At 47.2% G+C, this 24,409-nt stretch overlaps 2 protein-coding genes and 2 non-coding genes across 11 annotated transcripts in view; 2 read left to right on the top strand and 2 right to left on the bottom strand.

Annotated features, from left to right (window-relative positions):
- MECOM (MDS1 and EVI1 complex locus) overlaps nucleotides 1-17,457 on the bottom strand; it is a 322,351-nt gene extending 304,894 nt beyond the window's left edge. For all 8 annotated transcript variants that reach the window (XM_040706082.2, XM_025153589.3, XM_040706084.2 and 5 more), the window contains exon 1: nucleotides 15,548-17,457. In XM_040706082.2, coding sequence (XP_040562016.1) covers nucleotides 15,548-15,614 — 67 coding nt within the window. In that variant the 5' untranslated portion in view covers nucleotides 15,615-17,457. The remainder of the gene's footprint in view (nucleotides 1-15,547) is intronic.
- Nucleotides 16,992-17,457, bottom strand: TERC (telomerase RNA component). Its single transcript, NR_001594.1, is given in 1 exon segment — nucleotides 16,992-17,457.
- Nucleotides 17,458-18,092: 635 nt separating this feature from the next.
- TRNAV-AAC lies at nucleotides 18,093-18,165 on the top strand. Its single transcript has one exon. It is a non-coding gene; the product is annotated as a tRNA-Val (tRNA).
- A 384-nt stretch (nucleotides 18,166-18,549) lies between these two features.
- The window catches only part of MYNN (myoneurin), a 10,744-nt gene continuing 4,884 nt past the window's right edge, over nucleotides 18,550-24,409 (top strand). The window contains exons 1-5 of the mRNA XM_001233289.7: nucleotides 18,550-18,601; nucleotides 18,957-19,250; nucleotides 20,601-21,403; nucleotides 22,946-23,105; nucleotides 24,057-24,235. Of these exons, the coding sequence (XP_001233290.1) occupies nucleotides 18,985-19,250; nucleotides 20,601-21,403; nucleotides 22,946-23,105; nucleotides 24,057-24,235 (1,408 nt within the window). The 5' untranslated portion in view covers nucleotides 18,550-18,601; nucleotides 18,957-18,984. The remainder of the gene's footprint in view (nucleotides 18,602-18,956; nucleotides 19,251-20,600; nucleotides 21,404-22,945; nucleotides 23,106-24,056; nucleotides 24,236-24,409) is intronic.

Genomic DNA, 24,409 nt, shown 5'->3' with positions numbered 1-24,409 from the left:
AAAACAAAACCAAACAAAACCCCCATGCCCTCTGTTATATGAAATCAGCGATCTGGTTCAATTAAACTCGCTCTCCATAGCATAAAGCATCCACCGCAATACAGGCAATGAAAACCAACAATAAAAGCACATGCATTTTCTGCACAGTTTCCTTCTCCCTTGTAAAATACTCCGTCGTGTAAGCACCAGACATTTAATTTTGCTTCCTATAACTTACCGGATTCCTTAACAAACCTACTTACGACCGCTTTCCTCCCCCCCTACCCCTCGCCTCCTATTCTGCGCTGCGCTGCACACACAAAAGCCTCCCTCAGTGCTCACTGCACCGAACGACGGCGGAGCGCGGAGCCCCCGAGCCGTCTGTGGGGAGCACTCGGCGAAGCGGCAGCCGGCGCTGCTCTCAGCTGCCCGCTGCTTGAGGCCTTGCGCCTGCCTCCGCGCTGCGCGGCACCCCGCGGTCTGCGGCGCCCCCCTGCGGCCGTGCCGCGGAACAGCAGGGAGCGGGGACCGGAGCGGGCGGGGCGGGGGGGCCGGAGCCCAGCAGCGTGCACATGAACGCAGCTATAGGGCTTGCGCTGAATTTTCAGTAGAGCTGGAGTTATCCTGACCTGCCGAAAATGACATTGGAAACGTCTCTATCTAAAGCAGAGGCAAGCTTGACCAAACCGAGGACTCTGTCTCTAGGGAACACGCAGGGAGGTCTGAACCACACATCTAGCCTTCAGGGAAATCCCAAAAGCCCTCCAAGAGGCTCACGAGAGGCACAGACAGCCCCTCTCGCGGGGAACTGGCTCAGCAATGTTCTACAAGAAGGCAGAGACGGCAAGGCCAACCCCAAACACGCAGCAGAGCTCCTGCATCGCAGCCTGAACGTTTATTTCTCAGTTTACTACAGGTACAACTGGTGCCCTCAAGCCAAGCTCCTATCAAAGACTTAAAGCTTTTTTTTTTTTTTTTTCTTTTTTAGGTCAGAAAAGTCCTATATTCACATCCTCAAGGGATTATCCTCAGTCTGTCCTGCTCCTAAAGTAGCAGCAGTGGAGACGTAGGAGGAAAAACAAAGAGGAGGAGGGGAAAATAATTACAGGCCACTAGAGAAAAACAAACATGTTCTGAATGTAGACAAAACATTGAACAGTGGGGAATTAATAGTATGACAAATTAAAAGGGAAAAATGCCAGCAAAGATCAGTCGAAAGTGAACATCCTATTAAAAGCAGAAATAGAACTAATCAAAATTGCAGAGAAACACAGAAAGGAATCCAAAAAGCAATCTGAAATAAAAATGAAGGAATGAAGTAAACTACCCCAGTACTCAGCAATGGTTAAAGCTGACGCATACAGGTTAAAAGAAGCACCACTGTGCTGGGAGAAGATTTGATACCACAGCGGTGATTGATACCAGGAGGGCCAGGCTGGCTCCCTATGCAAAATGCCTGAGCAAGGTGAGAAAAAACCTGCAGGAGGAGGGGAGCTCTCTGGATCCCCCACCCCAGCAGCCTCCCACTGCTCTGCAGAAGGAATGAGCGGGGGGGGGGGGGGGCTGGGTGCTGGAACTGGAGCCTCCTGGGTACTACCCACAGTGAAATGGTGTAACAAGGACCAAGTTGCTGCAACAGGGCAGCACTGCTCTCCTGGGAGGGTTCCTTCTGCTGGGACTGCATTGAGAGCAGGCTGCTCAGTGCCCCGGAGGCTGGGGAAGCTTTTGGCTATCACACTGTTTGAGTGAGATAACATGACTAAATATAAGGGGACAGCTGGAATGGAGTGACAGCAGAAAAGCTTCTGGCTGGTAATGTTGAAAGAAATGAAATTTCAGAAGTCAGAAATAAAATCAGCTCTTTGTATCAGTGAGAGCAGGATCTGACCAAGGACTGTCAGCAAGAACGTGGGACTTCTCTTTGCTGGTCCTTTATCTGCTTTCATTCGTAGCAGCACTGCCAGCAAAGAGAGGGCTTCCTTCTGCTTTTCTTTAAAGGAACTGCAAAGACAGGTTAACATATCAGCCTTTATAATATCCACAAACCCATTTTTCCCTTTAATGCATAAAGAACACGTTCATATTTCACTCCCATTTCTTTCCAGTACAAAAGCACAGGGTCGGAATTAATGAGCAAAGTATTTGTGTGACGTTTTATATCGTATTGGCATTTATATAGTTCTTTCCATAGGCTTCGTGTCAAAGCCCTTTACAGGGCAATAAATCATACACCTTTCCTGATGAAATTGTGTGTAGGCAATTGGGCACCTATCCTGCCCTCAGCAAGGTCCCACGTGTGAGACACGGGCAGTGTGATGAAACCTGCAGAAGTGTGTCTGAACAAATGGATGGAGGTCAGACTTTCCCCCCTCAATATCCTGCAACATGTTAAAAAGTCTTCAGAGCCCACTTGAACAGCCACAGGAAAGACCTAACCTTAACATGACAAAGCTGCTATTACAGTCTGGATTACTCAACATGCAAATTGAATTGTGGGTCTTGCACTTAACCCCAGGATTTTTGCCTCTGAATTTAAACAAGATGTCTGTTTCCATTGAAAATAAGGATGTTTAAACTGAGTTTGTTTCTGAAAGCCGTGTTCTCTCCCAAGACTGAACACAAGTACCAAGTGCCAACTTTTGGAACCTATGCTTTATGTTAGCATTCCCAAATATCTCTTTTGATATGAAAGCCAGGAAGTAACAATGCACCTCCGGACTGCTGTCATTTACTCCCTGACTTGGAGGGTTTTTTTGGATAATGAAGAACAATGAAGTTCTGACAGCAGCACGCCTGATTAGACTGACTTGGACATGTTTATTTGCATTGCTCCTGTGTTTCTAAAGCCACTTTGGGGTACGGAAGAAAAATGGAAAGTCATTAAAAAAAACTGGCAGGAAAGATGTCAGAGATTAGTAAGAACAAGCCATAGGTCTGCTCTGCTGTCCTGTCCAGCACTTCATCCCATAACAGCTTGTTTGGACCCACAGGGATGGAAGGAAGCTTTGCAGTGCTCCTCCTGGCAGACCCCACCGATGCAGTGCGGCCGCGTGCAGACGGCAAAAGGCAATGGCCGGGACACTAATGGAAATTAGCAGCAGCTCAAAGCAGCTCTAAAACCACGTTTCCACCTTCCCTATCTGCAACGTATTAAAAGTGATAACATTCTGCGCGTACTGGCTGAGAGTTAAAATGCAGTACAAAGAAACTTAGTTATTTATCAGCCGGAAGAACTGTTGGAATAATTTCTAAGCACAGCATTGAAGAATTAAAAAAAAACCAAACCTGTTCTCTACCAAACATTTAGATTGAGCAATTTAAAATTCAAGTAATTCAGAAGTAAACAAAGGTGAACAGGTGGTAAAGACACATTCGGGAGCCCTGTTTGGAGGTCCCCCGTGCCCTATCGGAGCCGTGCAGCAGCTGAAGCACTACCAGCAGCTCACACTGCCCTCTCCTCCCTTTGGGTACAGCACCAGAAGCTCCGAACTCCCAGAGCTCCAATTCCCTCTGCTGTTGTGCCCCGATGGTAACATCACTTGAAGAATGATCTGTAAATAATACACGTGTGTAGACTTCACTGAGATGGATGACAAAGATAATTAAATTGGTCTTTTCAGTGGGGAATACTATCAGCGTCAAGAGCTGAAGTTGAATTTTTTGAGTAACTAACGCATTAGAGCCCGTGAAGTCTTTTCTTTCTGGCAGTAATACATTCAAAGATTAAATTAGACTAAATGTTTGCTACAACAAACAGATTTATGTGAGCATTCGGATTATGCTTGCAGTCAGTGTTTATTATGCTTTTGGTCAGATTTATTCCAAAGGTCTCACTTTCCTACCTCCAAATTTTTTATCAGGTTTGTTTAAACCAGAAGCCTTTTATTTTCACTTTAAAAATCATTACTTCTTCCGAAAACTTCTCACAGCTTACGATATCTGAAATGAGTGCTAAGAAAAAGTAAACAGGCTAAAATGAATGAGTATCTAATCTAACTCATCTGCCTATTTCTAAGGCAACTATTGCTGCTGTATCGAGGCACTGAATCTCTGATAGCGTGTGATCTTTGATCCTAAATTGGACCTCCAATAACATCTTTTAATTAAGCATTTTATTTGATGCCTGCTGTGGCTTACTTGCAAATAACATCACAACAGAACAAAAGTTAAGAGAACAGGGAGGAGAAAATGATGCTTAGATGTAGCATGCTTATTGCAACAGAACACAGCATCCAATCCTCCACTGCCGGCTGAATTAAGACTATCAAAGTCTGAGTAAAAACTGTCCAGAGTAAATAAATAAACAAATACAACTTTCAATCAATTAAAATTAAACATGAAATTAAGATTTCTGTCAGAGATGAATTTGAGATTCACAAATAATTCAAAAGATGCCTGATTTCCTGTCTTGCTTTGCTCTCCAGCACACAGCAAATATTCTGCTGTGTTGCAGCCCTTCAGTCTGAGTTTGAGGCTGAGATAAACCACATTCTTTCCTTATTCTCTTTGAAAAATGTATTTTAATTTTTTTTGCATAGCATTCATTACTATGAGAGCATAAATGTACTGAAGAATGTGGTAAGACTATATCCAAATTTGATGTGATAACTATTTCTAAGTGGTGCTAAGGAGGAAGACAATGTTAGAGAACAGTTTCTTCAGTTTGTTGGGGTTTGCATCAAAAGGCACTTTGAGCAATATATGATAGCAATACAGGGCACATGCAGACTGCACCTGCAGTGGGTTCCACTCTCTTCACATCGGGTAGGAATCACTCACACCTCACAGCCTGCTGCATCAGTTTAGGAGGTACGTACAGGTACCATTGCTCAGACCTGCTACTAAGGAATCCCAAAAGACTGGGTATCAACTCTCCAAACATAGTTAAATCCCCAACATATTTTCAAGTTCCATTCTCCCGTAGTCTTGCACTACCAAGTAGCCTTTTTCAAAATGCCATCAGAAATCGTCTAAAATATTCCCATCTGCTGTTCTATATTGTTTCTTTCATTTGCACTCCTCACCATAACATGAGCACACTCTGTTCAGCCTTTTCTTCCCCAGCACCTTCCCAGCAGGTGATGCTTCACCTGCACAGTGATCTGCAGGATTCCATCCAGCCCGAGCTCAGCTACCACCAGGAGTTCCCCAATGACTCTGGAGGAGCAACCTTGTGGTACAAGTGCCTGTGGAAAGGCAGGGCGCAGCCATCTCTCACCTCTTTGATGTGTGCTCTTTATTTCAGCCTTCAGCCTTTCCTACACCAACCAAAAAGCCTATGGAACTGAAGAGCCAAGTCAGCCTGTGGATTCCTTGGGCAGGTGTGCTCCATTTGCATTTCCTGCTCGAGCAAGAGCAGGCAGTCTGCAGCAACTGGCTTTAGAATGAGTGATAAAACCCAAAAGAAGAGGCAGGAGAGCAAAGATCTCCTCTTTTCTCCTTCCTCACATCCCCTATGGTGCCTGTGGTCTAGCCTTTTGGTTTCTACATTTCAGGAAAGTCCTTAAGTCTCTTCCACAGCAGCCTTTAAGGATGAGAGCTCATTCATCAAGAGCCAAATCTCCAATGCAAAGTTCATGACAGAGTGCTGAGGTACAAAGAAATCATTTCGACATGTGAGAAGTTTTCCTGACTGCACGAAGAGAATTCAGATGCAGGTTCTGTTTGTTGCCTCTTCTTGTTTGCTTGTTTTGTCTCTCCAAAAGGACAGGACGCCATGAGCAGAATTAGAGCTCTCTGGACGCACGAAGACTTTAGGGTTAAGTCCCCTTCTCAGACACAGAGTCAGAGCACACTCCCTCTCAATTCTAGCCTGAAAACAATCTTTTTATTACAGAAGTTTCACTGAAACTGGCATGTTCCCACCAAATGTTTCAGTGGTGAGAAATAAAGAGTTCCCGAGTGAAAAGCACTGCCAAAAAATTCTCAATCATTTCTAGCCAGTGAGTGAGCAAATGTATTATTTTACCATCAGCAAAGGATCTCTCTGTCCCAGTGGTGCCATAAGCTCATGCCCCAACTTACCCCAAGCAACTTGCTTGTGCACCCACCCAGCTGGGTGCCTAAAATAACCAATGCTTGTCTTCAAACATTTGTGCATTTCACATTGTATGTGCTCACATAAAAGTAATGAGTGTGGTTACAGGACACAGAAAACTATTGTGACATCCTAACTACCCTGTTACAGCAATTCCTACCTTTTTTCTTACATACCTATGTATATACATACATGTGTACACACACACATATATATACACACACATATATGTACACATATGCACTCATTTATAACGCGTGAAGAGATTTTGGAACTCAATCTCTTGTAAATATTTACACTTCAAACCTGTGTGCTTTTTAAAAGAGAGGTGGGATCCAAGGATGGGCATAAAGATCACTTGAAATCCTCCTTCAAAAACAGTTTATACAAATGTAGGTATGCTTCCACTTTTAATATTAAATAAAGTTTCCTTACAGAATCAAGGGATGAAAGATTAAAATGAATCAGGCAACTGCCCTTACTTGTGGTTTATTTTGTTGGTTTAAAAATAAAAAAAACTAGAAACAAACATTTGTTTAAACCATTTCATAGTAACTCCCCATGTTGCAACTCAAGGTCTTTCTGAAGGAGGAATCCTGAAAAGGAGCTGGTTAATTTAGCACAACTGCAGCCATGGATCTGATGAAGGATTTGGTGGATCTGAAAGCAAAAGGTAAGGTGAGCCCTCAGATCAGCTGAGCTTGTTTCAAACCAGAGCAACTAGATATTCTGGAGAATGGTATTCTTTTCTTGATCAAATTTAGAGGAGTGGCTGTTTGAGAAGTCGGGGTGCTGAGCCAGAACTGCTCGGGACCACCACTGCCTTCCATCCATTTGGGAACGCTGTTTGCAGTTAAGGATTTCACACTGACATCCCCATGCTAAGCTGACACACACTACTTACTCCTCGTTAGAGTCAATCCACAAAACTAGCAGTGCATTGCAGCCAGAATGCAGTAACCAACCCGTGCCATCTCCAGCTTTTTCCAGATGCTTTTTCTCTCCCCACACAGGCAGCACAGCACCTGTTGTGATCCCATCAAAGCAGTACCTCCAGGGAGGGAACAAGCCCTGCACATAGGCAGAACTCCTCCTTCGGCTGCTCCTGAAGACATGCCAGCTGAGAAAAGTCCTGCTTGCTCACTGAAGAAGAATTGGTGCGCTCAAAACGAAGAAATCAAGCACTTCAAGAATTAAGATGGAATTAATTCAAAATAATATCTCAGACAGCAGTCTGAGAAGCTGCAGCATTATATATATATATATCCTCCTTATGTTTCACTGTTTGCACCGTGTTATTCTCTGGCTTTTTCCCAACCTTATTCACTCACCCTGGAGATCAATTTGTGCACCAAAATAAAGTATGATCTTATCTTCGCACTGCACAAAAGGAGAAGCACAATTTCTCACGGGAGGCAGGGGTTAAGGCACAGGACTGGGTGTCGGAGAAGTGCTGTTCTATTCTTGGCTCTACCACTCACTTGCTGTGGGAGCTTGTAGAGCAAGATATAGAGCAGGAATGGAGACCGTAGCCAATAAATTCCTCCCCTGAAACTTTTCCTCTTTCATTATGCATGAGAGTGAGTTTTTCCAGCGTTCGTGCATATATCTGAATGCTGGGGAAATGCGAGTCAGTCAACATACAGAACCAACAGAGAAAGAAAATGAGTGGAAAACATCAATTACAAAGTTTCTGAGGAAGTCTCTAATGCACTGGAATGGGACATTGACCCACACAATGAGAACAGAGGAGGAGGGTTCTGCCCTGTTCCCATCAGGCATGCCTCCCAGCAATGCTCTATGCTGGCACAAGGGCTGACCTGCCCTTGTGGATAAAGAGGTTTTGTTTTGTTTATAAAAAAAAACTGGAACCTATGCTTTGGTTTTAACACACAAAACTTAAGTAGTAAGAACAGTATTTATTAGGGCAACTTGGATTCAAAAGCCCCAGTTCAGACTGTATCCAGATGTGGAATATCAGTACCTGAACCAAGAATGACAACTCAGCTGATTCCTAGTGGAAGCAGCATCTCCATGTGCTCCAACAGGACCTGACCAGACAGCAATTCCTGTTAGCAGCTGGGATGTAGTGCACAGCACTGCAGCATTTCTTACCAGTTTGGGCAAATGAAAGAACAAGCAAGCACACAGGTCCAACTCTACGCATGGCCAGGGAGGGCTCTTACATCGCTGTCCCAGCTAGTCATTAAAGAGACATTTTCGCAGCTATGGTTTTCTGTGTGTAAAACACATCGTCAGGGAACCAATCCATCCCAGCCATATTTATTTATAATGGTTTTACCACCTACTCAGATCTGCATGCCATCCTGCTCTGCACCACGTTCTGGATGCTCGGCACAGGCTCAGCTCATTGGCTGACAGCTTTACAGCCTGGTCTTGGACCATTTAGGCTGAGGGAAGAACACTAACCCAGATGTATGATATTGTTCACTATTAACCTTTCTGTACTTTTTGTATATGATATATGGAAATAGCATGTACCTTATTTTAAAATGTTAGGAGTCATACGAAATCAAAGGCTGACCAATAACCTCCTAAAAGCAACTGCTGTGCAGCATCAGCTCTCAAATGCCAGTAACCCCGGTTCTATTCTATAACAGAATAAATTACTTTGGCCAAGATGGAAGAAAACTGATCATTCTGATGCTTCCTCAAACTGTCAAGTTTTCAGAAACATCTGGCCTGAAAGTCAGGCCTGCCAGGGCTCCACTAAGGCAACCAAATATCTCAAGTCAAGGCAACGTTAGAAGCAAAGGGTCTCCTTACAAACAAAGTGCTCGTTCCCTCCTCCCTTGTTACACCCAATCTCTAGCTGTCTTTGTTTTGCAGGGCCCCTAACAAACTGAGCCAGTTGCTCAGGAAAGAGAACTCATTTCTTGGTACTTAGCAGTCCTTTTGGTTTCATACTTCCGAACATGTTCTATATTCTAATTGCTGCAATATCAGCTGGCCACAGGCTTTGATTACTAATCTCACTGCAGTGCACATCTAGCATATAACAGCTATTAATAAAAAATAGAGCCGTAAAAAAATTCAAGGCAATCTCAGAGAACGTGCAACTGAAACTGTCAATGTACAGCGGAGGCATTATTTCAACACTGAGGTACATTAAGCATTGTATAAAACACAGGATTTCTTGGGACATTATCAGCAAAGGCAAATTTCTTTTAGACCTACTTTTTACTGATTGAATTATCAAATTCAATTTTATTAGCTTGAACTTTCTGGGAAGGAAATGATTTTAATAATGCATAAAAGGCTCACCTAGGAGTTGGCTGTTGGCTTTTACTTGATACTTAATGTAATCTGTAATTACTACAGCAAGCTGGAGTGCTAAGGACGCTGGAAAGCTGCACTGTGTTGTGCTTGGTGTACAGGAACATCCTTCTGGAGATTGATGGCTATGCCCTACAGAAGTGTTTCAGTCCTGTCCTTGAAGCATGCCACAGGGAGTGCTGTCAGTCCACGTTCTTCCTTGGGAAGCAGCACACGGTACTTAGGGATCTGCTCACAGCCTCACACCTATGTCTTTTCACAAATGTGCATTCAATTACATCTCCTTTGGGTTTCAAATTTGGTTCCCAAGTCTCCAGCCAATGAACTTAGGTACCTCTTTCTTATTTACAACAGAGGCTAATTTAAAAGGCACACTTTAGACATGGGAATTCCCATGCAAAAGCAGCAACAGCTGCTAAATCACACATCCAAATATCGGATTCCAAGAGGTTGTGTGCAACCTTCTCAGTCGGGTAAGCTGCTCACAGTTACTCAGTGCCTAAGCCATGGCCAGTGTCTTACCTCTGCTTTGATGCTATTTGCTACAGCAATCAGCCAAAAATCCAGTCAAACTGAATAGATACATAGAAAAACCACAAAGAGAATAATGGCTAAAGCGCTTATTCTTAATCATTGATGTTTTACATCACACACTTAAGAAGGATAACACCAGAAGACCTTGCTGCACTTATAAAATAAAAAAATGTTATAGAACATGGTTTGGAGAAGGCAGGATTTCACCTTTTTATGGATTGTTCCCTTTTGCAGTAACTTCTCTTTAAACTGTATTTCTGAACAGTCTGGAGCACTTGGCCAAAACTCAGCACTGAGAGGCATAGCTAAAACTCTACCTGAACTGCCTTATATTACAAGACTAAACTGTATTATAAAGAAGTTTAGCATTACTGTGCTATAGCCAAGTCCTGCAGCACAGCAGGCTTGCAAGCCAGCAAGTCACCTGCAGCTTCACATGTCATCTGCTCCAGTGATAGCACCGAGATGAACCTGAAAACAGCAGCAAAGCGCTGGAAATCTGCCAGCACTGCAGTACATCTCAAAGGTCATTAAACCTGGACTCTGCACTCAGAAGACTTCCACAAAATAGATTGGCAATTAAAATGGTGGTCAATATTAATCACAGAATCAGTAGTTTGGCTATTAGTCCACATCTGTTTGTGATCCTCCCTGGATGTAAACCAACATTTTGCCCTGGTGATACAACTTCGCTGTATTAAGAATGGCATTCCCATGGGAAAATGTCAGTGTGGAAAGTCCTCTGCTGGGTGAATAAAAAACCACCTTGATAGAAGAGATAATTTTGAAAGGCTGATTAATTGGTAGAATTTTTCTATACTTCATTGCAATTTTCTTCAGGAAAGTTGATGACTGAAAGGTGTGCGTGCTTTCACAAGCAGAACCAGGAGCAAGGCTCCCCCTGCCAGGTACTGGTGTTTGCCATTCACTGTGCTAGATCCCGCTCTGTAGGTTCTGCTCCCTCCACAAGCAATCAGAGCACTGATAGGTGAGCCAAAGGAACAGAAATATCTCGGTATTAAAAGCACCAACAAAGAATTACCTTCATCTCCAGTAAGACAAACAAGAGGCACTCTGAGATGGGTTTTTATCAAGTATGGATTTTTTTTCCCTCTTTTTAGCTTTTTGTGTGTGCGTGTGTGTGTGTAGAACTTCACGTTTTATCTTGTTGCTCACCTGTTTTCTCAGTGCAATTCATTCATTTCATGTGTGTTGAATGATCCACTCTTCTATGGAGATGGGTGTCCCCACCTCCAGCCCTCGCAGCTCACAGTGACAACGACGTAGGTAATTTTGGGGACCAGATGCATTTAAAATGCAGGGAAGAGTTGGCAGTATTTATTATAGTATCAATTCCTCTGAACATCTATCACAAGTTCAGACCTGCCACAAGATCAGCAGAGATGGAAATTAAACATTCTCATCTGTACCCGATGAAAGAGGAGGGAGCTTTTAAACACCAACGTGTGCAACTGCTAAATGAGACTGCCCTGTTCAGACAAAAAAACTCTCTCTCTGCACAAAGCCTTGTGCTTAGTTCCACGGAAACTAATTTGGTTGTCAGCTCTGTTGCATCACTCTTGTCACCAGAAAAACACAAACACAAACTGAGTAACAAAGCTCACTGCATTTCTAGATCCTAAATAGCCAGGTCTGCAGCTTTACCTTTTTTTTTTTTCTTTTATTTTTCCTGTAAAAAAATTAAGAAGAAAAAAAAAAAAAACCACTGTAAACGAATCAACATGAATACAGAATAAAACTGCTATTCCATACGGCAATGAGCAGCCACCTGAAAGCCCACTGCTGCAATCCCTGATAATTTCTTGGGAGCCAAATCAAAGGGCTACAGAGTGCAACCTCAGCAGCATAAAAGACCCAGCCAAAATAAACAGAGAAAACATGAAAACAGTGATTCTGTGGCATTCCCCTTAAAAGGAAGAGTTAAATTAATACATGAAAAGATCCTATCAGCTCTGACTCATCTGAGTTATTAATTGAACACCTTCTTGGAAATACGTAGATAAAAATGTGTACCTTAGAGAATGAGATAAGAGTGAAAGGAAAGGGAGAGAACTGAGCAGAGTTTTGCCAGTTCACTCCCCTGATTGTCAAGCTAAGCCTGCTCTAAGCTGCTTGGAGAAGCATAACATGAAGTGGTAACTAAAGTGCAGGCTGATGATGCAGAAGATAAAAACTTCAGGATTATACTTAAACATACTTATCTCTAGGCTCAGAAGAGGCCATAAAGCCAGCTGAATGATATAAAGCTGCTCTAAAAGAAGACAAATGTATACTCCATGTGTTATAAGCAGTTCAAGCTGCTTCCTGTGATGAAAAACATGGACTGTACAGTAGACACAGCGTAGCTAAGTACAATAGATCCCATGATACAGTCGTTTAAAGGAATATTAGAGTGATGAAAGAAGTGATGGAATTCTGCTCTTTAGGAGGCTGAGAGGCTGAAGCAGAGAGAGAAGGTCTAAGTGTGCAGAGGTGCACTTTCCTGGCTTCGCACCGCAGAGGACAGTGTTATGCAGGAGCAGCCTGCCCTGCAGCAAGCCATGGAGCCGGGGGCTGCGGCCAGAGGGACTGCAGCACTGCAGCCTCCTCACCCAGGGCCTCTGCTCTCCATTCCGTGGGTGGATACCCATGCAGGGAACGTGCCCAGCACAGCACACCTGCAGCCAGCCACAGCCTTGGGACAAACCTCCTCTGTCATTTCTGCCAGCTTCTATCCCTCCTGCTGTATTTTGTCTCCCGCAGTGCACATAGAGGCACCCAACTATAAGGTTTGGATACTCAGACACTGGAAAGAAACAACTTCATTCAGATACTAATTGCTGCACTGAAATATTTCCTACCGAATTCTCACAGACGCCAATATTCCATCATTATTGTACAGAAGTCTGATTATCTTCTCAGCAGAACCAGAGAAACAACAGCCTTTAAACTCGTTATCATTGCAAACCAGAGCGCTGTGATAAAGCAGAGAACTTGGGTTTGCAGCTGTGCAATCCCCCAAAGCCTCATGACTTGGTTATAACGTGGTTAGAGGTACCCACCTTCCTCACTCACATACCTCCCACATTCACCTCTGGGAAACAAAATATACATTCCACAAGAGCAAGCAGCAAATAAGTGAGAAATGGGGAGGGCACTTCACCCTTCAGCACACTGCTGTTCATTAGCAAGGCCAATATTTGCACTTCTAGTTTCAAATTATACGGTGCTTTTCTAGAAGCAAAAATGAAACGTAAGAACTGCAAATGCTGATCTCTGATACATACATAGATGTGTGTATATATATATACGCATACATACATACTGGGGGGGGGTAGGGGGGGGGTATAAAGGTTTCAAATTCAACCCTAACATTTATGAAGAGGAAATAAAGTTCCTTAAGCCAACAAGACAACCCCTAAGTAGCTTCTAAGCCAAACACGACACGAACATTATGACTACTTTGAGCAAGCTTGTGAAGGAACGAAAATCTGTCTAACTCACATTCTTTACTCACTTGAGCTTTGCTAGAATGTACATAGAAATGTATTTGTAATACCTTCTCATGGAGGGATGACAACTCAATGCAGTACCTTGCTGTGTATGTCTTTCACATGTTTTAATTTGAAGTGGATTTTACAACATTTTCATTTTCATTAGCATTAAGCTAATTAAATTGAAAAGGTTGGTATTTAATGGCAGTTCACCTGTACTCAAAAAACAAAAACAAACAAACAAACAAAAAATATTTTTCTATATAGTTCTGCTTAGGATCCCTAACCAGGAATGACCCAACTTACACATTAAATTCCATAGCGCGGTTCGACTCCTGTTTCACAAATGAACGGCTATTGCCATCTACTGTTGGGAAATAATAGCAGCAGCAGCAAGAGCATACCTAACAGACCTCCCCAGCATTGCCAAAAAGCAAAATGGTCTTCATCAAACCATAGGAGAGCAGCTTTCTCTACTGAAAGCTTCCAAATGCAGTATTCAACCAAATAGAGACAGAAAAAGTCAAAGAGAGACTCCTGAGCCATTCCCATTTTAGGTGATACACCTGGGAACTATACACAAATCCGTTTTACTCTCTGTTCCGTGCAGGTCCGTCTCTGTACAGCTCCCCCAGTCACAATGGCTAGAGTTGAATCATGTAAAGTAAAAGCTTAATGTTAAGATCCTGCTAGACCCAAGTTGTTATCACAGCTCTGAGAACTGAGAATTACACCTTTCTATGCAAGAGCCACACACTGCAGAACTCCTGCAGGCAGACAGCCCAGCTGCAGCCATCGGGCAGTCACTGTCACCCAGCGCACACCAAAACCCCAAACCCACATCACAGCGTTTCTCAGCAGCTCTGCTGCCGTGGGTGCAATGCTGTGTGGAGCTGGGTTTGTTCCCAAGCTTCTTTTGGAGAAAACATCTTCCCAGTTCTAATGCGTTATGCTGAAATTGCTACGAACAGTGTAAAGAAAAGCACAGAAATTCATTCTGTGCTTAACCCTTCTTTGGCCCACATTCTCAGCGTATACACAGATTAGACTGCTTTACTTCATGGTGCCATTATGTTTCTTTGAGGTGGCTGAGACGTGTGCTCCTGCCACTGATAAGCACTCCTAATGCAACACCCAACCACATGCTGACAGTGCTCCTTGTTGAGGCAAGCTGCAAACAGAACAGGGTAGGTTCTATTAATGTTTGCCAGATTTGTCAGAGGTTAAACAGCCTTTGAATTAAACCATTCTTTGCTCTTTGATAATTGTTATTTCTCCTTAAGACAGTTTTTGTTGTCTCTTAAGCAAGGTCAGCTTGAACTGTTGTGTTAGCCTCAGTGCTGTAGCTCAGTGTTAACTCCACTTTACTCTTCTTAACAGCTCTACACACACTGCCATCATTCACAACTACTGGAAATAACCAGCAGGATTTTTGGTAACAATAGAAATTCAGCCTTTCTGCTGTTCGTATGGAAAAAAAAAAAAAGTGTAGCAAAGATTATTTTGAGTTCACACACGAAGTTGTACCACATGTGAATCCATACCATTGTACTGTGGCACCTTATCCCTTCCTCGGGGATTTAACCCACACCGAGCTACTGCTTTTAGGTTCTGGACAGAAAAGGAGCAATTTCCCAAAGCCACAAAGAACAAAAGCCCTCTTGGGTATTTTGAAAAAGCACACACGGTACACACGGCTTTGCAGCAGGAATGCAGCTCTATGCACATTTCAGTATGGTGACACCACTTCTTAACACCAGCATGACAGAAATTGCTTTGTCACCTTTGGCCAAAGCACTTAGCACATAACCAACCTTAGCACATAATCAACCTGATAACACAAAAGTCATCCGAATGCCTTAAGATGCCAGCAAGGCACCCTTCAAAATTCCCCATCTGTGCCTTCCTTAGAGAACAACCCAACTTCTCTGTGCTGAGTTCCAGACAGTGACACCCAACAACAGGTAAGCCAAGACAACCCCAGTGCCCAGGTCATCAAATGGCAGCACAGAGCATGAGCTTCAATAAGGCACGTTCACAATGTATGGAGCACAAGCACTCCTCCCGGACATCATCATGTCTCTGCATTGCTTTGTCACACAACTAGCTGGTAAACTCAGCACATACAAGCTTCAAACAAACCATTAGATTTAAAAGCAAACAAATAAACAAACACAAGTCTGGATATATTAATAGGATCACTTACGTTTTGCAGGGAAGAACATCTGCTGAATGCCATGTGGTCCAAGCACGGCACTGGCACGGCTCTGCATCTCCAGGAGCTGCTTTTGCTGTTGGATGAGTTCTGCTCATAGGAGAGCCATCAGATGCATTTCCTTTCATAGAACTGTAGACTACCTTGAGCTGAAGGGACCCATAAGGACCGTGGAGTTCAAATCCTGGCTCAGTTCCTGGCTCAGAAGCAGTAGGGGGCAGATTCAGCTACATTTGTGGCGGCCTTCACAGCAACACTGTTACATGAGATTTTCCTCGTTACCAGAGACAAACAGTAATGAAAGTAGACCAAGTTCTGAGTTTCCAAACATTTATTCTCCGGTACACAAACACGCAGAGCACACCTCCTGTTTTTCATGCATAGGGAGGTAGGGGAAGCTCATCACCTCTTTCAGAAGCAACAGGGGAGAAGCACTGTAAAATCTGCAAGAGATCCGTTCAGGGAAAGGTCCTTTGTCTGCCGACCCGAGGAGTCTCATTGGAAACATGGCGGGCGGCACATGGCCTGTCCTGGCTTTGTGCTGCCGGACTGCAACCTCAAACAAAGTATCCGGTGCTGAGAAACAACGTTTCTGCGGGTGTGTTACTTTGCAACCAGAAGGAGCACTGCCGATTATCACCCAGCTGCTGCTACACTTTCAGCCCCACCGGTTTAAGTGCTGCTCGGACTCCACCGGCGGGCCCGGCACATCTCCACGCGTGTTGGACTTCGCCATTGCCACGTGTTCCGGCAATGAGTTTCCATCGCCCAATTAATACATAATTAAGTACCCAAGTTCGCTGATCCTTCGTGCGAAACGGGGTATAAAGAAAGCCGAGCCCAGCAGATGGCAGCGGCCACATGCACGGGGCGCAGCGGGGCGGGTGGCGGCACGGAGGCATCGCGCTGCTCGCAGCCCATCCCCAGGGCCGCCTTTTGTGCGCGCTCTGTCCTGCACGGCCGGCACGCGGGCCGCGCTGTGTGGCGGCGGTGCTGAGGCAGAGGACGGCTCTGCTCTGCTCTGGGACACGGCCGGGCCTCGGCTCAGCGTACGGAGCGAGAAAAGGCCCCAGCAGCCCCGAGCGGATCCCTCACCGTCCGCTCGTCCACACCTTCACCAAATATTCCCCTTCGGGCGCTCGCGTGCTCCCTCGTGTGTTCCCTCGTGTTCACCTCTGCGCTTCTCACCCCGAGGCGCAACACCGCCCGCCCGTCTCCGCGGGGTGATGCGGGGCGGCCCGCCTCCTGAGGGGACAAAAGAGCGGCCTCGGCCCGCAGCCGCACGCCTGACGCCCAGCGGGCTGCACCTGCGCGGGGACCGGGCCCGACCGACCGCCCGCCCACCTCAGCGGGGCGGCCCCGTGGGTCTCCTCACGGCGCCCCGCGCGCGGCCCAACGTCTCCAACGGCTCCAACGGTCGTGCGCGCGGGGCCGCGCGTGTGGGAGCGACGCCGTCCGCGCGCCCCACGGCGCAGGGGAGCGCGGGGGTTACCCCGGGGGCGCCGCTCCCGTTTGCTCTGCTGGGGGCGCGGGGCCGCGCGCCGCACCTCCCGCGCGCCGCCGAGGCTGACAGAGGCGAACTCTTCGCGGCGGCAATGGCGGGTGCCGGCCGACCGCGGCCACGCGAGCGGGGACCCCAGGGCGGATCGGGGCGAGCGGACCCCTCGCTGACGTTTTTTTTGGCCGCGGAGCCCCTTTCGGCCCTTTCTCTCCCCCCCCCGACCCCCACCGCCGCGGCGCCCCGGCCCCCTCCCGCCGCCCGCCTCCCCCCCGGGGCGGCTCCTCTCGCCCGCTGAAAGTCAGCGAGTAAAACAGCGGGCGGGCGGAGGGAGCGCGGCGACAGCACCATCAATTCCCCCGATTAGGGTTAGGCACAGCGGAGCCTTCCACCCGCCACGCGTGCCGGGGGAACCCCGCGTGGGGCTCTTGTAGCCTCCTCCGCCTACGCCCACCGGGCGCCCATTGGCCGGGCTGCACGCTGCCGCCCCGCTATTGGCCGCGGGGAGGAGAGCGGGCGGAGAGGGGACGCTGGCGGGAGTTTGGAACTCCGCGGTCATTCACCTCCCGCCGCACCGCGTGCTGCCGGCCGGGCCCGGCCACGCCCCCCGCACGCGCCCCGCACGCGCCCCGCCCCTTCCTGTGGGCCGCGGGGTCCGATGCGGGGCTGCGAGCTGCGCGCTGAGCTTCACCGGCCCGGAGTTCGCGCAGAAGCTCGTTAAAACACGGCCTGCGTGTGCCTACGCAGAGAGGCGCGTTCTTGGGCTAAGCAGGAAATAACCTTACCAAAAGTTACAGTTCGAGATGCGGATTTGCTCCGGACACCGCCAGCAAGCTAGCTGCAGTCTCAGCTTCTTCTCCGTGAAGCGTAGAATACACTTTAAAGCGTGTTTATTACGGAACCCTTCAGTGCATTCAGAGCACACGGGTGGCACCGCTGCCATGCACCGACCCGGAGCTCCGCGCGGCGGTTTGGGCGTTCCGGGGCTGCGCGGTAGAACATTCAGTACCGCGGCTGCAAACCAACAGCACAAGCGGCGTTTCCGTAGTGTAGTGGTTATCACGTTCGCCTAACACGCGAAAGGTCCCCGGTTCGAAACCGGGCGGAAACACCGGCTGGGAGCCGCGATTTTGCTCCTGGAAAGCAACGCCGATCTCTTGCTGCTGCTGTGGCTGCGCGCTGCAGCCGCTGCTCCGCACTCTTCTCTTAATGGCACCGTTTTTACTGAAGAAGCGACACGAGAAGCGCTATGCGTTCTTATCGCGCTGATAGAAGCACCACCGCGAGACGCTGCGGGGCTGCACCTCCCGGCCTGCCCCGCGGCACAGCGCGAGTTGGAGCTGCGCTTCCCCGACCTCCCGCAGCGCTCTCCGCAGTGCGGCCGCTCCCCCTCCCCTCCGCCGGACACGCCGCCCCCTCTCCCGGCCCCGCTCGGCGTTATCCCAGCGGAGCGGCGCACCGGAAGTCTCCGGGCGGAAGCGGCGCGCGCGGCGTCACCGCAACATGGCGGCCTGAGGCGGGGGCGCCGCTCCGCTGCTTCTCCGCAGGTGCGTGGGACGCCGCTCCGTGCCCGCAGCGGCCCCACGGGAGCGGGGCGGGCGGGCGGCGCTCGGACGGTCGGGGCCGGGACAGCGCTGCGGGCGGGAGGCCGCCGCGGGGCGGGCGTGGGGGGCTTCCACAGCTCTGCCGCCGCGGCTCCCGGACTCTGGCGGCGGATCGACCCCGCGGTCAGCGCTCCCCCGGGTGCGGGGCCGCCCGTCGGGCCGTGCCGCGCGCCGGAGGCGCCGCATCACCGCTGCCCCGCGGCCATCGCGAGCGCCGAGCCCTTTGCAATCATTAACTCGCCCCGTTAGGGAGTGGAAGCGGAATCCCGCAGGTAAATCGATCGCTTTCCTCTCCCAGGACAGGCAGGCCGCGGCTCGCCCTCACCATGCAGTACTCCCACCACTGCGAGCACCTCCTGGAGCGGCTGAACAAGCAGCGCGAGGCCGGCTTCCTCTGCGACTGCACCGTGGTGATCGGGGAGTGCCAGTTCAAGGCGCACCGCAACGTGCTCGCCTCCTTCAGCGAGTTCTTCGGCGCCTTCTACAGGGACGCGACCGACAGCACCGTCGTTTTGGATCAGACTCAAGTGAAGGCCGATGGGTTCCAAAAGCTCCTGGAATTTATTTACACGGGAAACTTAAACCTTGACAGGTAATACGTGCTGTTAACGGGGGAAGGCGATCGGGAAATGCGCTGTTAGGGCAGGGCTGGGTTTTGTGTTCCCGTAATGCGTTCAGGAGGAACAAATAACAGTGGGGGGGATGCGCAGTGACCACTGGAGATGGTCTGTTTGCATGCTGTACGATGGCACGTGAGGGCCGCAACAGAAACGTTCTCTGATAGTTGGCCGATGGTTTCAGTCTCTTGGAGTCTTTCTGTTTGGCTCAGGAAAGATGAAACGCCTCGTGTGGGTACTGCAGGACGGCTGTGTTCCTTCTGACATCGGGTTGTAGGAGCCCATTTTTGCAGTGAGTGCACAGAAAGTTGCGTGTGGCAGAGACTGAAGCCCGAGGAGCAGATCAGTATCAGAACTGGCTAAAGAAATGACGTTTGGTAGAGTTGTTGTTTGGTGGAGTTCACGTGATCTGTTGCTCCCAAGCAAAATTCCTTTTGGCAAAGCAATCAGGTGCTGGAAAAGTTTCCCTCTGCTGGTGCACGTTGCGTTACTTTGTGTGCACTGAGGATTCCTTGTAGCGTGCTGCTCTCCAGGGAGGGAAAGAAAGTATCTCCCACGTGTGACCGCTTCCAGGTGTGTAGCCCAGAAGTGTAACTCCTTTTGCAACCTCTGGTTCCAAGGATAGTTTAATAAATCTTTGCTGTTACCGGTACCTGAGAACTCCTATTCGATAGCTAAGTGTACAGATGCAGGGAAATATTGGTGGTTAGTGGATGGTTGGACTGGGTGATGTTGGAGTCCTTTCCCATCTTGGTGATTCTGTGATTCTGTATGCTGTAATCAGCTTCTGGAACTGTCATAGTTAAGATAATGAAGTAATACAGATGGGATCTTACCTCTTCATCCCAGTCTACAAGTACAGGTTGTGATGAATATTTGTCTAACAGCATATGAAAAAGAACAGTATGGGAAAAGGAAGAGGTTTGTTGTTTGCTTTTCTTTAAGATTAGCTGCAAGCATTAACACTAACAGAGCAATGTACACAGCTACGTCTTAAGGTTGGTGATTTATGGTTTGCAAATTATGTACAAGCATTACGTTATGCTTATTATTATTATTATTATGTACAAGTGTGCAGCATTCTTGCTGGGACTGCAGCAGGAGAGTTTCTGGATTCATTCTGAGCAGTTGAGGTCTCTGGAGGAAGTGGGAAATGAAAGCTCTGTTCTCACCCAGGAGAACTGTTTGATTAACGATGACAGCAAGGTCTGCCGGCGTGTCCCCATCGTTTTGCATTGTGACCCTCAGGTGGCTGCCACAGCTTCTGCAGTTCTGTTGCTTTGCTTTGTCCAGAATATTGTCACCAAAGTCTGGTTTTCTTGCAGCTGGAACGTGAAAGAAATTCACCAGGCTGCCGACTATCTCAAAGTAGAAGAAGTGGTCACCAAATGCAAAATAAAGATGGAAGACTTTGCGTTTATTGCTAATCCCTCTTCTACAGAGACATCTAGCATCACTGGAAACGTTGAGATGAACCAGCAGACCTGCCTCCTGACCCTGCGGGATTACAATGATCGGGAGAAGGCAGATATTCCTCCTGCAGAGTTGGTTCAGCCTCAAGCAAAGAAATCGGCTTTAGAAAAGAAATCCGCTCAAACCAAAAAGCGGAAAAAGAATTTCAGCTCCCCAAAAAGCGTACAGAATAAATCAATACAATACCAGAATGATGTGACTGAGAACACATCCATTGAAATGTTCCTGGATGCAAATAAGCTGGCAGCACAGATAACAGAGCAGGCTGCCCAGGGCGGCGATAGCTCTGAACTGCAGTTGGCAGCTGTGGTGGAAAGTGAAACGTTGGCAGCACAGGATATTTTAGTTCAGACTATTGCAGCAAAACAAAAACGGGGAAAGCCTCAGCAAAGCTGTGCTCTGAAGGAGCACTGCATGTCTAACATAGCCAGCGAGAAGAACGCTTACCAGCTGGAAAGTTCAGGAGAAGAGCTTGACCAGAAGTACTCCAAAGCAAAACCAGTGTGCAACACGTGTGGAAAAGTCTTCTCAGAAGCCAGTAGCCTCCGTCGCCACATGAGGATACACAAAGGAGTGAAACCATATGTGTGCCAGCTTTGTGGGAAGGCGTTCACGCAGTGCAATCAGCTGAAAACACATGTAAGAACTCACACAGGTAAGCCGTTGGCTTTGTTCTCGTGGACTGTAGAGCTCTGTAATAGCAGCATGTGGATGCAGCACTAAAAAGATCTTTGTGTTTTGACTTTCCAGTGCAAAATCATAGTTCTCGCTCTGAATGTCTGAAAGAGACTGGCTTAGTCTGTGCATCTTGATTCCTGGAAAGATGCAGAAGGGCTGACTGCCCTTAGCTCTGAGGAGTGATTAAATGGAATTGAGCACCAGAAACTATTGCCTGTAGAGCATGAAAAGCTCACAGTAGCAGAATTCCTGTTGCTGTTTTTAAATTATTATTATTTTTAATGTTCTGATATATATTTGATTACAAAGGTGGAAAAAGAACCTTGCTTGTTTTTCCTAAGTTCTTCCCTAGAGAAGGAAGACTTAATATTGGGTTAGTTCTCTCTTCAGTCTGATCCAGTATAGCTGTTCTGCTTTTGCTTTTGCTGCTGTACTTAACCCAGTGAGCAGCAGAGGGACACGGTTTGCATGGTTTTCTTCCTTTTATAGCTGGTATTCAGAATTCAGAGGTAACAGTGAAAGAGATTACAATTGTTTACCTTTGCTCTTTTTTGGAAAACTGTGAGCACAGGTCAGCAGTGGGGCTCTTTCCAGCAAGCTGTGAAGATGCAGAAGAGGTGAAGTAGGAGTTGTTGAGGTACAGCTGCAAAAGAACACTGTGCTCATTCAGTAACCGATAGAGAGGATTTCATATATTACCAGCTATCGGCAAACCAAAGATTGATATGCAAGATGAAGCTCGGGTGCATTATTCCAGGACAGTGTTCTGGCAGGAACGTTAGCTGCTCTTTCTACTTTTGAGGGTGCTGTTATTGGAATTCTTGCACGTATAAGCAGGGGATCTCACTGTGCTGGTTGCTGGATGGCAGGTGAGATGCTAGAACTTCTGTTTTTCTGAAGTTTTTATGTGAACAGTATGATTAGTAATTGTTGAGTTCTTAGTTTGTGCACTGCTACAGCAGTACAGCCTCTTATGCTGTTGTCGGAGTCTGTGGACTCACACAGTCCCTTTGGTGAGACTGTACTGATCACTCAGAAATCCCAAACAGTTGGAAAACTGCATGTGGCGTTCTACAGCAGACACTAATGAGACATTCAGGAACACTAGAGAGAACACTGAAGAATTCCTCAGAACACTGAAGACTGCTTGTTGTTTTACAGGCAAGAAAAAGCACGTGCTTTAGTGGTTGTTCATCTCAAATATCCAGAATAGTGAATAGATATATAACCAGCAAAAAGCCTGAAGATGTAGCAATAGCTCTCTCAAAATAATGTGGAGGAAGTGGCTTTATTAAAAGATATTAATTATTACCTATTCTTCTTCCATGATAATATGTTCATAAATAGTGCATTATCTGCTGTTTTCCTGGCACGTCCCACTTCAGCAGATGGTTACAGGATGTTACAAGATGGTATTTGTACGAAGTGTTAGAACAGACACTTGAGCTTTGGTCAGGTAATGGATTGGAAAGCTTTCTAACGTAAATGCAGACAGTACAAGGGTTTTGTTCTTTGCCAGGAGAGAAGCCATACAAATGTGAGCTGTGTGACAAAGGCTTTGCCCAGAAGTGCCAGTTGGTGTTCCACAGTCGGATGCATCACGGAGAAGAGAAACCGTACAAATGCGATGTGTGCAATCTGCAGTTTGCAACTTCAAGCAATCTGAAGATTCACGCCAGGTAGGCAGAAGTGAGATACTGAAGGTGTTTATCCATACATTTATTGAAACAGAATCATTAACTCTGGTGTTAGCAAAAGTCACGTGTTCACATAATTTGGTCATTTCTGCACATTTTATCTCGGGTCTTGCTTCACACGGCATAGTAGATGGTACATCTGTGTAGTCACTCATTAGTGCATTGCTTTACAAATTTTATGAATGTATGAACATTACAGTGTACATACTGGTATCCTTATGGCAGTGATGGCTGTTTTGTTTTAACTGTCTGTAGTACTTGTAGAGGAAAGAGGATCTTGATAGGACGTGGTACGGAGTGGGTCTCTCTGCTCACTGCAGCCTGCATGGGGCTTTTCCATTTCTTGGCAGGAGTACAAATTATGTTCTCTTGTTAGGAGTCATCGTTCTGTCTTTAAGTAGGAGGAAGTTCTGTCTTTATGAGGAAGTTTTTCACCCAGAGGGTGCTGACGCACTGAACAGGTTGCCCAGGGAGGCTGTGGATGCCCCATCCCTGGAGGCATTCAAGGCCAGGCTGGATGTGGCTCTGGGCAGCCTGGTCTGCTGGTTGGTGACCCTGCACATAGCAGGGAGTTGAAACTGGATGATCATTGTGGTCCTTTTCAACTCAGGCCATTCTATGATTCTGTGAAGTATACTATAATGCAAAACTTGCCAAGTTCTCACGGTGAGCACTACACAGGCAGGACCCATAGTGTGATTCAGCTGCCACTGGGATTATTGATGCACTCATTCCCCAAGTCAACAGACAGTGAATTCCCACAGTGAGAAACTGCGAACTCAAAATCAGCTCCCATTTGATGAGGTGTTGTAGTTCACAGAACGTCAGTGTGAGGAGCTCTGGAGAAAGCCGAGGAAATTTGAGGAAAATCACATAATTGTGAGCATGACTTCCCTTCCTGCCAGCAGACCACTGCTGTCTGTTTGTTCACAGGAAGCACAGTGGTGAGAAGCCCTACGTGTGCGATCGCTGCGGTCAGCGGTTTGCTCAGGCCAGCACGCTCACCTACCACGTGCGTCGCCACACCGGGGAGAAGCCTTACGTGTGCGACACCTGTGGAAAAGCCTTTGCTGTCTCCAGTTCTCTCATCACCCATTCCCGAAAACATACAGGTAAGGGGAGGCCTTGCATGGAGATACCCAACCAGGCCTGGCAGGGGAGGACTGGCAGCTGCAGAGGGGTTGGGGATAGGTAACGAGCAGGAAATCTGCACTGGGAGGAGCCGGGGGTCAGCTCTGGTGTTCTCAACCAGTTCTTTTCTCACGTTCTTTCTCTTTGACTCTGGT

This window comes from Gallus gallus, chromosome 9 (assembly GCF_016699485.2).
Source record: "Gallus gallus isolate bGalGal1 chromosome 9, bGalGal1.mat.broiler.GRCg7b, whole genome shotgun sequence".
Taxonomy (NCBI): domain Eukaryota; kingdom Metazoa; phylum Chordata; class Aves; order Galliformes; family Phasianidae; genus Gallus; species Gallus gallus.
This window is presented reverse-complemented; position numbering and strand designations above follow the sequence as displayed.